This window comes from Dipodomys merriami, unplaced genomic scaffold (genome assembly GCF_024711535.1).
Source record: "Dipodomys merriami isolate MVZ:Mamm:240054 unplaced genomic scaffold, mDipMer1.0.p SCAF_198, whole genome shotgun sequence".
NCBI lineage: Eukaryota > Metazoa > Chordata > Mammalia > Rodentia > Heteromyidae > Dipodomys > Dipodomys merriami.
Window position 1 is genome coordinate 2,148,370 of NW_027203359.1, and position 14,724 is coordinate 2,163,093.

Consider the following 14,724-nt stretch of genomic DNA (forward strand, 5'->3'; position numbering starts at 1 on the left):
CATTGTTGAGATGTGCGCAGCGTCATTGTTGGGCTTCATGCTGACGGTATTGAAGAATCTGGTGGTTCTCACGCATTTTGCTGTGGGCATCCCAACAGGGTTTCATTCTACCAGCATGGCCTTGGCCTCACCTCCCCCTGCTACACCATTTACATTAGAGGCGCTTTCCTTCTCTCCTTTACTTGCTTATCTGGATTGCAGCTGGGGTCTCCCTGAGCCTTCATGCTCCTAGGGGTGGTTGGGAGAGATGGGGAGGGGCTCTCCAAACTGTGTCCTAGGCTTATGGCCTTTTGTCTCAATGTCAAAGCCCCAGGGAAGGTCTGATAAATGATGGTGACCCACCGTCCCCTCCCAGATTGCAGACTGCATGCTGTCTACACCACATGTTCTCAACAGAGCACCTCTACCCACCCACCAGGCCCCTGGCACAGTGCTAGTCACTGAGATATAGTCATGGCTGTGTCGTGTCTACCAGGCTGATAGGTGATGCTAATCAGTGATGCAGGCATTGAACAACTGAGCACGTGGCTCACAAGGATGCTTTCTGGAGGGAAGGGAAGAATCTTGTATTTGGGATCCACATGGGGTCCCTGAGCTGACAGGAAACAGGACTGGCCTGGTATACAACCACATCTCCCCAGAACTTTTCCCTCACCTCCTCACCTTACTCCTCCCTCCTGCTATGAGTAACCCTTCCTTTCCACCAGTATATCTCTCCCACCACCTGCTCTGCCTGTCTGCCATGTGCTGGGCACATTAGAAAGCCAGCTGCCAATCAGATGCAAGGACAGTGCTGCGGCTTGGTTACCAGCCAAGTGCTGGTAGCTCACACAAGTGTAATCCTACCTACTTAGGAGGCTGTGACCTGAGGATCATGGTTCAAAGTCAGCCCAGCCAGTAAAGTCTAACAAAAAACCAAAAGTGGAGGGGTGGCTCAAGTGGTAGAACACCAGCAGACTTGAGCCTAAAAAGGCTCAAGAGACAGCACTGGAGCCTGGAATTCAAGCCCCAGTACTGGTGCACGCGCACACATGCACACACACACACATCAAACAACTCGACCCCTGGCCCCAGGTCTTCAGATGGCTAGGTCAGTCCTGCACAGAGCTGCCTGGAAGTCTAATCTGTGTCCCCTCTGCCCCGTGTCCTCGCCCTGCAGGAACGGCCTCACCGGCTGCCGCATGCGGACTGAGAGCGAGCCGTCCTGTGGCTCCCCGGTGGTCAGCGGAGACCCCAAGGAGGACCACAACTATAGCAGTGCCAAGTCCTCCGATGCCAGGAGCACCTCACCTGCCAGTGACTCCATCTCCTCCTCCACCTCCTCCTCCTCCTCCTCCACCTCCTCCTCCTCTTCCTCCTCCTCCTCTTCAGCTGACGATCACTACGAGTTTGCCACGAAGGGGAGCCAGGAGGGCAGTGAGGGCAGCGAGGGGGGCTTCCCAAGCCCCGGGAGCCACAGTGAAGCGGAGGAGGACGACAGGAAGGCCAGCCCGAAGGACGCCAAGGACGCCCTGGGGGACAGCGGCTATGCATCCCAGCACAAGAAGCGCCAGCACTTCGCCAAGGCCCGGAGGGTCCCCAGCGACTCGCTGCCCCTCAAAAAGAGACGCACGGAAAAGCCCCCCGAGAGCGACGACGAGGAGATGAAGGAGGCGGCCGGGTCGCTCCTGCACCTGGCCGGCATCCGCTCCTGCTTGAACAACATAACCAATCGGACGGCAAAGGGGCAGAAAGAGCAAAAGGAAACCACAAAAAATTGAAAACAAGTCACTGATTTGTTTTGAACTTAATGGCCATTTGGTTTTCAGCATGTCAGGAGATATTCTAATGATTTGTGGCAATATCAGCAATTTTGTTTCCTTTTTTTCTCTCTCTCTTTTATTTTTCCTTTTGGTTTTCTTTTTTTTTCCCCCTCTTAATTATTGTTGTTATTATTTTCTTTGTTTCATTTGCCCCCCTTCTGTCTTCTTTTGTTTTAGACCCTTAAGAATTTTATTTTTAAAGGAGATTGAAGCCATAGAACTCATATTGACACTCAGCTGTTTTACAAAAGCTTTTCATTATCCGAAGATAAAAAAAAAAAACCAACCACCACCACGACAGCAACAAAAAAAAAATACTCAAAAGCCAAATTACCATTGCTTCCTGCAGCCTGTCAAAAAAGATGGGGCCAGATCTACAGGGTTATCAACATTAAATGTCCCCAGGGACAGACATAAGGGCATTCGTGCCACTAATGACCAGTCACTCAGGCCCAACCCTTAGGTTTAAAAAGTCGAGTGTCCCTCTGGTTGCATGAAGGCTCATAGAGCAATTGGAGACAAAGAAGCACCCCAGTCCCCCTGCTAGAGCAAACCCTGGCATCCCATTGTACCAGGAATGCCCTGCCCTGGGCATGGCCATGTACAGCACCGGGGTGGGCCGTCACTCCTCCATGCTTCTTGACCTTGAACCCGGTAATGTCTCACAAGATGAACATTCATTGGGCTGTTTTAACACATTAGGTGTCAGTCACTTAAGGAAGAGTAACGGGGTACATGTTTAGAGCTACTACTGCTAGTCTTTGAATTCTGTTGTCTATTAAATTAAGAAAATGTTCCAAAAGCCATAAACCTGAAGGTTGGCCCTGAAGGCACACTCACACACACAAACCCAAGAACTAGACTGAGAAAAGCTGATGCTGAAAAACAAGCCCTGTCTTCTCAACTGCCTAAATAAAAAGCAATCAAGCCCAATGAGTGACAATAGCTGTTAGGGAAGAAAATAATGGTACAGATTATGTTTCTATCAAAATTTGTTTGATCCAAATGAACAACAACAACAAATTGCTCCAGAGCCTGCCATTAGTTTTGTGTATTTTTAAAAGATTAAAGGCATCTTGATGGGCCTCTCCCTCCAAAATAAAAAAGTCAAATAATAAACTCCTCAGAAAGGAGTTTGCAATTAATGTCAGGACTCAGCTTTGCAAAAATCAATGATTTTCACATTCACCCGGTGTAGCCAACAGAAATTTCTGATCCACAATGCATGGGTTCCTTTGAAGAAGAAAAAAAAAAAAAGAAAAAGAAGAAAAAAAATCACAAAAACAAACTTTTTTTTTTAATTCAAAAAATAACAAAGTTCTTGTAAGGTAAATAATGTATTTAGCATGAAGCATGAATTATTTTCATATAAATATAGAACATAGAGAAAAGGCTATGCCTCTAATTTTTAAGCCCTTAGGCTTAGAGATTCTTTTGTTTTTCTTTCTCATTAGTTTACTTTCTTTTTTTCCTTCTATTTTCTTTTTTTTTTTTCTTTTATTTTTTTCCCAGGTTATTTTGTTTGGGTTTTTTGAAGCAGGTGTTTAAGGTTTAACCTTCTTCAGGGACAAATTCTGACTGTTGGGGAATTTACTCTGCAATATAAAAATATCTTCATGCTCTGGTAGGGCTTGGATGGTTGAACTCTACACTGCCTTGTCTGCACTCAGCCCCTCCCCTCTCTGATTCTCTATTGAAGAGTGTGTCCTTCTTCTATGTCTGTACGTGTTTAACATGCCGCAATAATTTGAGGGTAAACTTAGTAGTGAGTGTGTGTGATAGAATCAGGAGAATTATGGGACGCTTACTTGAGAAAAATCATTGCCATGATTTGGTTCTAGGAAAAAAAAAAGGCAGTGACTAATTATGCAAATTCACCAGGAAAAGGGGGAACATGCTAATAGGCCTTATTGGGGAGGGTTGGAGATAGGGTACACAGGAAGGAGGGAGTGGTCCAGGGGTTAGGAGGGCCAGCCCAGCAGTTGTACTGCGACAGTGCCATTTCGCAATAAGCGGGGCCAGGCCATCTCTACCACTAACCTCAGTACACTCACCAACATGAAATCACAACCACCTAGACCGTAGAACTGAACTGAAATCACACCACGTCACAGATCAGAAACTGTTATCTTTGCCTAAAAAGAAAACAAACTTTTTGGACTTTTACGGTTTTTTTCTTTTCAGTTTGGGTGGTTTTTGTTTTTGTTTTCCTGAACTCCAATGAGAAATCTGTGAAAAGAATATGATCTTCCCTCCAGATGGAAGTTTTAAAACGCGTAAACATCCACTACTGTGGCTCGGCATCTGGTGGTCAGGGAGAGGGAGGGAAAGGCACCACCTGCCAGGGCCAGGAACTTGTCGGGATAGTGGGAACTCTCTGCTGCAGTCCCCCTGGACCTGCCTTTTGGGTGACTGCTGAGGAGGGAACCTAGAAGAAACCTGGGCCTGATATACACAGCTGATTTCCCACCTACACCTGAACAGAAATCTGAACTCTGCCAGTGTGTAGGCTCAGGGTGTGAATAAGGATGTAGATCAACTTCTGGCAGGGTCCCCGGCCTTTGTTCTCCCCAAACTTCTGACACCCTAAAAGCCATCCACCACTGTGGAACCTGAGCCACACTTTAATTTTTGTTGTTACCCCATCCAGTTCAAAAGACACTCCTCTCCAAGGGCCCCCCCCCAAGATGGTGAAATTCAGATTTCTTTCCTGAAAGGCAGAGGTGCACTCTTCTGACAGGCCACTTCTTCCAGTGAGCCCCCACCCCCCAGTGGGCTGTCTCCCTCACTTCAGTTTTCTAAAAGGGGTGGAGTTCTCTTTTTAGAAAGTAATAAAATGCAATGTGTGTGATTTACTTTTCTGATCTCTTTGGGAAATAGATAAATATCTTATTTTTTAAGAAAAAAAAAAGGTGTGTTCTTCACTTCAGAACCACTCTCTTTTGCATAAATACCTCATTGGGCAGCTTTCTAAGTGTTATTTTTCCTGAGCCTCCCTTGGCAATGTCATGGAATCTTCTGGAAGATTTGTTAGGGAAACTTTACTGAGGGTACTTTTTTTTTTTCTATTTTCCTTCTGTTTTTGGAGGCATACACATTATGCATAACCAAAACAATGGCTCAAATTGTGTTTTAACTTGGTGTTTTGATTGTTAAACATACACCCACAAAGTATCCATGTGTATGTGGCTGTTTGTAGCAAATTTATTACAGAATGAGGTTGTCTTGTTCCCTTAATAAGCCAGGGTCAGATGACCACCTCTCTCTTAACCCTCCAAGAGCAGTAGAGAATTTAAGCACAAAACTCTTTGTGAAAGAATATTTTGCTTAAGTGTAATTCACTTTAGTTTTGGAATTCCTTCCCAAACTAGCCTGTGTATCCATTAGTCTGCCAGATCACCTGATCACCATTAAAGGAGTAGAGGTGTCTTCATTTCTCCGACCAGGGGAAATGGCATTCATGTGTCATTCCAGTAAGCTTACATACTCATCCGGGGCAGGGGGGAGGGGCAGCGGGGAACTATAGCAATATTTAAAGATGCTTTGAAAACCGTGAACACATCAGCACCATGATTTACAATGACTTGCTATTGGGCCCTTGGACACATTTAAGAGAAAGAGTGTAGCTCTTTGTTTTGTTTTCCTTACATGCTACACACATAGATAGTTGTGTTTAATCCTACTCGAATAATTGTCTTTTTAGTCCTATGTGGAAAGTATTTGCATCATAGATTCCCTCCACCCCCAGCCTTATAATCTACCACAAGCTCCTACGTCCCTCCCCTCTGTCGTTAGAATACTATCTGCAACTAAAAATGTACCAAACCCACATGTAGATAGTGGTTTGAGAAAACCCCATGGCCAGACAGCTGTGTCAGGCTTCACTTTTGGAGTTGGGTATTGCCAGGCAATGCATCGGAGACTTGGTTTGTTTTTTTCAAGAATGGATTTTTTTTCTTTTTCCTCATGGACTCATTCAGCTCAGTATGTCCAGTGCCTGCTGGTCACAGCTCTCTTCCCATAGAACATTCCAGAAGAGGCCATAGGATTGAAAAGGCAAGAGGAGGCACTGGAGAGTGGAGACGACAAAGATGGCTTTTGTACCTAGTGCAACATCTAACACAACCAGGCCTGCTCAGCACCCCCTGCTGATATGGGGGTCCCGTGGAGCCTCTTGAGAGAAGGGCTCTTTGAGAAAGAATCAGAGTTAGATAGAAGTCGACCTGCCTGGGAGAGGTTTTCTATTTGAGATTGACTTAAATTCAGTGTGATTTCTCTTTTCCTTTCAATTTTATTCAGGTTGGGACTTGTTTCTTTCTAGTGGATCACAGCTGCCCAGATGTTGAAATTGACTTTTTTCCCTTTTATACATTTCTGCAAAGAAGTATTTGTTTTTCTTTCACTTACAGGATTTTTTTTTTGCCACCTAAAAAAACATTGAAACTCTATGTCCCCTCCCCCCTTGATTGTAAGTTCCCAGTGTTGACAGTTTAATCCTTAGTGTTGTAGGTCCTAGTCCACCGATACTATATCAAACACTGTTATGCACATAATGCAGCACTGTGATCTAATTTAAATAATACTTTTTTATTATTTATACTACTATATATAATATACATCAACACTTTTGCTATATAACCTAAGTGATTAAAAAAGAAAAAAAAAACAAACACCCTTTTAGTTACCTGCCAAACTTGGGTTTCTATTTGTAGTTACACAGTTACAAAGTTGTAATGGTGTCTTTTTTTTTCTCTCTCTTTTCCTTTTCCTTTGTAATGGAATGTGTAAATCAAAAGTATATACATTGTGTGGTGTTCCTTGGAATTTGATGAGGATGTACACACAGCACTCAGTGTTCTGTATAGACCTGCATACCTTTGTGAACCCTTTGAGAGAGCTCCAGCCAGCCATGGTGGCTAACTTATTGTCTTCTTTCCTGCTCGTTATTCTTGAATTAAGCACAGACTCAGTTGCTTTATCATGAATAAAATAGGTGTGACCTTGTCACGCTTCAACAGTTCAGCAAATAAGTGCTAGCTTCAGTGACCAAAAATTCAGGAAGGAAAACACCATATATATATATATATATATATACATATATATATTATTTTTTTTTAGAAAAAAATCCATCTTTTAACGGCTGAAACCTATGTGTCTATGGTGCTGTGCGTCTTGCTGTCGAGCTTCTGAAATCAGACCGATGTGAAAAGATCATTTACTTACTGTGAGATGCTGGCGACTATCCTACCTGTTGTCTTGTTGGTGTCAATACCAAGACTATTTATTTGGGATATATACCGCAGTGTTTTTTCCACTGTTTTATCATTTGCAAACGTGGAGAGTGGCCTTCTCTACCCTATTGCAAATATTTGATATTCCATATTGGATTCTCAGAAGACTTCGATATGGTGAACCTGTCAATCCTACAAATTGTATTTTATCCTTCATGACTGTGGCCTGAGTTTCCCATCCTACATACACACATACACCCTTTTTTTTTTTTTAAAGAGGAAAAGTAGCATAGCACACTTTGAGTTGTTTCCATCATCCACCATGTCTTGAGAACAGATGCTGAAGCAATCCAAGACCATGGCTACATCACTCACCAGCGACCCACTGTCTCACTGTCATTCACACTACCTGCACTGCCGTGGTGGCCACGTGGACAAGTTTCTGGGGGAGCAACTACATGTGTCTATTTCTTTATATTCTTACTCTGTTATTTCCGAGTTGGGTTTTTGTTTTACAGAAAGGAAATGACACAGTGGTTAAGAAATCAGGAGGAAAAAGAAAACACAAAACCCACAAGTTGATGGTTGAATGCTTAGAGTCACCTGGCCATTTCTGGCCAAAACAGACTTGTACATGGCCAAATGAATTTATAAGAGGAATCTTTTTCAGAAGCCAATTTGTTATTTGGTTGTGGTTTTTTTTCTTCTTCTTCTGTATTTTCTGTATGAAACTGCCAATATCATGGATAGAAAGGGAGAAGCCTAAAAGAGAAAAGAAAGTGATGTTAGTGGTGTTTGTGTTGACCTAAAGGAGGAGTGTGGACACAGGCATGATCAGCCAAACCCTCGGGACTTGGTGGTGGTCCAGTGGGGGGAATCCACACATGCATTTTGCATTCTTCATATGTAATCATATTGCCAAAGACAAACTATCTCATCATTTATTGTAAATAACACTTTTCCCCAGACCTACCATAAAGTTTCTGTGATGTATCGTCTTCCAGTTGCAATAAAAATTACTGAGTTGCATTAATTGAAGAAAAGTGCCCTGTAGTGATTATGCCATGTGTGGCTGTCCATATGTCGTTATTAAGCAGGAAGAACTCTCTGTGGTGGAAGGTGCAGCCTGGTTTTAGGGGCTTTGCTGCCCTTCCTCTAGCCACCTTCCTGCATGCTTTCGTTGTGAAGTCACACCTCTGCAGGTTCACAAGTCCACAGTCTGAGGCTAAGCTCACCGGGGCATCTTAAAGATATTTCCTGCTCTGGTGTAGAGAATTGCAGCCTTCCACCCAAGGTCTTAGAACTCGTGGTTAAGCTTTGCCTCTTGTTGGGAAGTTGTCAATAATAGTGAAGCTGTACTTTAGGACTGAAGACAGCCAACCCAACCCAGTCCTTAGGGTTTCTGGCGATGATGTGCCAGCCTACTTCACACAAGTGTCCTGTTAGCCATCACAAAAGGCCTGAGGCTGAGTAGTTTAAAGAGTAGAGAGGTTTATTTGGTTCATGATTCTGCTGGCTAGAGGATCCAAATGGTATGAATGAACCTCCTAATGGAGGCCTCCACTCTGCCTCACAAGGTGATGGAGAAATGGATAAAGAACTGGCTGTAGCCAGGTACTAGTGGCTATGTCTGTTGTCATACGAGGCTGTGATCTACCAGATCACAGTTTGAGGAGCCTTTGAGCAAGTACCAGATCACTTGACAATAGTCACCATGTGGAAGAGGTGCTTTGGGGAGGGGGGGAAGGGGGGGAAGGATGGGCGTTTTACAATTGCTTTGGCACAGTTTGGGTTTTCAGTGTGCCCTCCCTGTGGGTCTCACTAGCAGCAGTAATCCCAATAGAACCAGCCTCAGACAATCATAATCCTTCTTCCCTATCCCCACCCCACAGGGGTCTTTGTCACTGAGAAGGTGCAGGCCTTACCTCCATCTGCCTTCCCGTGGTGGTGGAGTTTCTGTATAAGCCATGCATCTTGGGGAGCACCCTGGCAGGAGTCCTCCCAAGGAGGCCTCTCAGAGGTCAAGCACCACATCCTGTCTGTGCTTGGCCTTCAAGCCTCCCTCTCCCTCTCTCTCCAGATCCCCCTCCAGCGCTATGGGGTGGCTTCCTCTGGGACAACTCAGGATTTGAGAGGATTTGATCGGAAAGAAGAGCTGAAGTATTCTGAGCCAGATCTGATGAATCAGGGAATTGGGCCAAACAGGACCCTGCTTGTGGCTGTGTAAAAGGAGTGGCCACCAGAAAGCACCGCATCTCCACAGCAAAAAGCAGCACCTAAAGAATTCCAATAGGATGAATAGAGCTGTGGCTCAAATAGTAGAGCACCTGCCTTGAGGGGAAAAAACAACTAAAGGCAAAGGGACAGCACCCAAGCCCTGAATTCAAACTCCAGTACTGGCACACACACGTGTGCATGCACACACACACACACACACACACACACACAATTGAATAAAAGAATTCCAATGGGATGCTACTCTAGAACAAGGGGACCCATCCCCCATCCTTCTAGCTTCTCAGGGACCAGGAAAGCCTTTTGTGGCATTGCGGCCAAGCCTGGAAGGATGAGGTGAGGGCTACTGTGGCCTCTGAGCACTTTTTCCTCATATCTTGATTGCTCTGCCTGATGAACTTCTGAACTAGGAGATCTGAACCTTCTAGAAAGTTCTGACCTGAGGGCATTTTTCAGAGTGCGGCTGCTCTGACTAGTAGGCTTTGGTTGATGACTTGACAGCTCCATGGCCCGACACTTGAGACCCGCCCCTAGGAATTGCATGGTCTTACTTATGGTCATAAGGGTATTTGGACCAATGCCTCAATTTATAGTTGAGGGATTGGAGTCACAAAATGTTAAGACTTATTCAGAACCTCACAGATAGCTAGAGACAGAGCTGGAGTTAAGGAGATGTTCTGTTTGTCTCTATGGATTTGTTGTTTAATTCTAATCACTGGATGGCAAGCCCCACATCCATACTTACCACCATACACTTTGTGAACTTCGAGTGGATGTGACTCAAAAATTTATAGGAAGCTGCTGGACAGACAGCGGTGACTTACACCTATAATCCTAGCTACTCAGGAGGCTGAATTCTGAGAATCCCAGTTACAAGCCAACCTGGACAGACAAATCCAGGAATCTCTTATCCCCAACTAACCAGCAAAAATCCAGAAATAGAGCTATGGCTCAAATGGCAAAGTATCAGTCTTGAGCAAAACAGTTAAGAGCAAGAGGCCCTGCGTTCAAATCCTGGTACCAACAAAAGAAAAAGTAGGTAGTGTCAAAAGCAGCAATTCCATACCCCAACTTCATTATACTCACCATGTTGAGCATTATTTTCCTCCAGTTTTTGGTGGTTTTTTTGGAGATAAGAGTCCCACAGGCTTTCCTGTCTGAGCTGGCTTTGAACCAAGATCCTCAGATATCAGCCTCTCTGAGTAGCTAGGATTACAAGCATGAGCCACCGGTACCCAGCTGGCCATTTTTTTTCTTTACTAAGTCATCTATACTGACTCACTAGGAGTGCCAAAGTGGGAAATGCCAGGATGATCACACCCATCAACTGTCCTCAGAGGGTTCTTTCATCATTAGACATTTCTAATTGTCCTTAGGATGGAACAAAAATCCCTCTTTTAAAACTGTTTACCTGAAAGTACTTGGACTAGCCTAAAAGAAAGAACACAAACTAAACTCATCTTACAGTGACAAACATGTACATGCTTTAAAACAACAATGATTGCTTCCCTAAGCTGATTCCAGAATTAGCATCCTATGTTCTGTCTTCTCTTTTTCTCTTCTGGATGTGTTTGAGTTTGTGATCAGACTTAAGAGTGGAATAGAGAGTTCCAGGCATGCTTTCTCCATTTTAGAACCTCTCTTCATGCAACTAGACCACTGATTCATATTGCACTTGCTATTTTCTAAAAACACCAGGCACTAGCTGGCTACTGGTGCCCTTCTCCTGATAATCATTTCATGTCAATGTGTTAGCAGTAGGTGTTTGCCTCTATTATAATTCTGCTTACATTTGAGTCTTTGTTCTGAGCTTTGAAGGTCCTGTTTTTACCATCCAAATATTTGTCATCTTCATCCATTTTCTCCTCCTAATAACAATACCACAGAACTGGGCAGTTACAGAGTAAGAGGTTGATGTTGATTGACAGATCTGGTCCAAGATCAAGGGGTAGCATTGAGTGATGATGGCCTTGGGCTTATAGACCATCCCGTGGCAAGAGAAGCCAGCTTATATAGCAGATCTCTTTCGAGCTCATCCATTAGCCCATTAATCCAGAGAGTAAATTGATCCTTTCATGACGACAGAGGTCTAATCAGCTCTCAAAGTCCTGCACCTACTCCATTCTACCTCCCATGGTCACATAATAGGAATTAATCTCAATATGAGTTTCAGAGGGCACAAGCAAAACACAAACCACATACCTTGCTTTCTTCCCAAGTGTCATTCAGTCACAAACTTGGACATTTCTTCAGGAATGGATTAAGTTAGAGCCATATGGAATAGTTCTGGAGACCCCTTTTTCTGTCTAGTTCCATCTCAATCAGCCCCTTTGGAATCAACCATTCATCCAGAAATGATATGCATGGTTATTTTTCCATGCAGTCAAAAGTTTGTAAAAAAAAAAAAAAAAGACTTTATAATTTGGATATGAAGTGTCTCCCAAAAAAAGCCCATATGTTCAAGGATTGGTGGTCTAGCCAGTGGATTATTCCTGAGAATCCAATTGGATCATGACAGTTCTGACTTAATCAATGGATTAAGCCGCTCATAATGTGGTGGCATTAGTGGCTGGTGAAAGAAATGTTCAGAGGTAGAAGTTGAAGTAGATTGCTGGAGGTATGCCCTTAGGAGCTATATCTTCTAATGCTGTTCTGAGCCCTTCTCTGTATTTCTCTGTCTGTCTGTCTTTCTCTGTCTCTGTCTATGTCTGTCTGTCTCTGTCTCTCTGTCTCTCTGTCTCTCTGTCTCTGTCTCTGTCTCTGTCTCTGTCTCTGTCTCTGTCTCTGTCTCTCTCTCTCTCTCTCTCTCTCTCTCTCTCTCTCTTCCCCCCCTTCCTGGCCACCATGAGAGAACATCTTTGTTCCACCACATTCTGCCACCGTGATGTTCTGCTCATCACAGCCTAGAACCAGCTGACCACAGCCAGCAGACCCTGAACTGAAACTTTTGAACCATGATTCCAAACAAACTTCACTCCTTCAAACTACTTCTGTCAGGTGTTTGTCACAATGGCAACCAGTGACTGACAAAGAAAGGAAATAAAGTCAGGCTCTGTGCCCCTCTCTGAACAGTGCAAATTGAAATTAGGTCATAGGAAAAACACTTATGATACAAAACTGGAAATAATAGAAATCTTACTTTATTCCTAAGGATGAATTAGCCTTGATTTACATAGGAAGTAAAGGAGTTCTTAAGGAATTATCCCTCCCAAGAAAAGAAACAACAGCTGAGTTACTCACTCATTCCCTCACTGACTATATCTTTTGTTTTGTTTTGTTGGTTAGCTAATAACTAGATAGAGTTTGAACTCAGGTCCCAGTGCTTTCTTGCACAGCTGGTGCTCTACCACTTGAGGCACACCTCTAGTCCAACATTTTTGCTAGTTAATTGGATACTGAGTGGAATTTTCTGTCTGGGTTTATTTTGAACTGTGATCTTCAAAGTCTGATGACAGATGTGAGCCAAGAACACCTGACTAATTTACTATGTCTTTTATTCAAGCTGACTTCCAGGCGTACAAATCATTATCATAATGATCTAACCAGAACATGGCATTGAAACCACAGTTCATATCTGTGTACACATGATCTGCTCTCCTCACAACAGGAAGTGTCAGTGTGGTTCTTGGTATTCTTCTTCACTCCCATGCAATTCTATTTAGGGGACTGCTGTAGTGAGCAAGCCATTAGCCTCTAAATATAATTAAATGCACTTGAAATAACTGGTTTTCCTTAAGCAAGAGAAACACCTCAGAAATGGAGTTTTCTTACTTCTAGTACCTATTTATTTGTAAATACTTAGACCCTGTACTCAGCGTAGCATAGATGGTATAGCATTGAGAGCCCCTAAACCTGGAAGAATAGAGCTAGTCTTTAGAGATGAACTAGCTGAGGAAGTTGTTAAATTGATCCCTGCTTCACAGTTAATCCATGACTCCCACTTTGATGTTGCCAATCTTAATGGGTGCTTAAGAAAAAAATAAATAAAAACCCTGACTCCCACAGAGGCACAGAATCAGCTGGGGCCAGAAGGCAGTGTGATCACAGCCATCCCACAGTCCTCCCAGACCCTAATGACCCTAGTGGGCAATATCTGATAACAGAAGTGTAAGCCATATAGCACCTGTCCAGGCCAAAGACCAGGATGGGAGAGTAGAGGTTCATGCAGTGTTCTTCAGCCAAGGACAGCCAGAAGTTCCTAATGCCTAGATGAATCTATCTGCCCAGTATGTTACCACCCTGCTCCCAAAGCATGGCACAGCAAACAGTAGCGTTGTGGTCAGTGGGAATCTGATGCGCTGTTGGGCCCTCTGGGCCCTTCCCAATCAGCTTCTGTACGTTCTCAGGTTCCCAAGAGACCTGCATACAAGTTTAAAAAGCACTAGTCTGACTGGGTGCTCATGGCTCATATCTGTACTCTAAGCTACTCAGAAGGTTGAGATCTGATGATCATGGCTCAAAGCCAGCCCAGGAATAAAAGTCTGTGAGACTCATCTTAGTTGATCACCAAAGTGAAGCTCAAGAGGCAGTGTTAGCCTTAAGCAATAATAATAATAACAATAATAGCCTAGTGCTCAGCCCTAAGTTTTAAGCCCAGACTGGCACAAGGAAGGAAGGAAGGAAGGAAGGAAGGAAAGAAGGAAGGAAGGAAGGAAGGAAGGAAGGAAGGAAGGAAGGAAGGAAGGAAGGAAGGAAGGAAAGAAACAAGGAAAGAGCAGAACTACTCTGTGTTGTGCAGGATCCTTTTCCCAAAGGTCCCCAGAGAAACAGAAAAAAAAATGCCTTGAGTAACAAACTGATCTACATAGTACCTTTTTACCACTTTCCTGCACTGTTATGGTTCTCAACCTACCATACCCTACTACCAACTCAGGGCTTCCTTAAGACTCCTCCCAGTGCAAGTACACTGTCTGCAGGTCTCTTCCTGGGGGAGCCAACCTACAATCCATAGCCTCTTTGACACGAGGAAGATTGGCCTCAAAGCCCATACCCGACCTAAGCCATGCAATACTGAGCATATGAAATGAGACAACACTAGTATTTAATTCTCAAGCTTCCTTGAGGGTGGAATGAGAAAGTTCTTGTGAAAGGTGAATTGGCTTGCAAACAGGAGCCCTCCCACACACACATTAGCAATTACTACTCACCACTGTCTGCCTGAAGTCTCCTCATCTTCTGCACCCTGAGAACACCCATAAGTTCAAGGCACAGGGCTTCCATGGCTCTTGAGACTTGAAAGGACTTTGGACTCCATGAAGGAAGAAAAGTTTAAATCTAGCTGTGCCATCAATTGCAGCATGAACTTGAACATTCAATTTCACCTAACTGAGCCTTAGTTTCAACAGCTGTGAAATGGGGATGCAAACACCAAGTTAGACAACATGTGGAAAAGCAACTGGCAGTTGGTCAGGTAAGCCCTGGGTACGTAGGAAATGTTTGTGGAAGGAAAAGTAAGA

At 43.9% G+C, this 14,724-nt stretch overlaps 1 protein-coding gene across 11 annotated transcripts in view; it reads left to right on the top strand.

The window, feature by feature from the left end:
- The window catches only part of Foxn3 (forkhead box N3), a 370,110-nt gene extending 362,507 nt beyond the window's left edge, over positions 1 to 7,603 (top strand). For all 11 annotated transcript variants that reach the window (XM_070028584.1, XM_070028589.1, XM_070028585.1 and 8 more), the window contains one exon: positions 1,160 to 7,603. In XM_070028584.1, coding sequence (XP_069884685.1) covers positions 1,160 to 1,760 — 601 coding nt within the window. In that variant the 3' untranslated portion in view covers positions 1,761 to 7,603. The remainder of the gene's footprint in view (positions 1 to 1,159) is intronic.
- Positions 7,604 to 14,724: the final 7,121 nt, after the last annotated feature.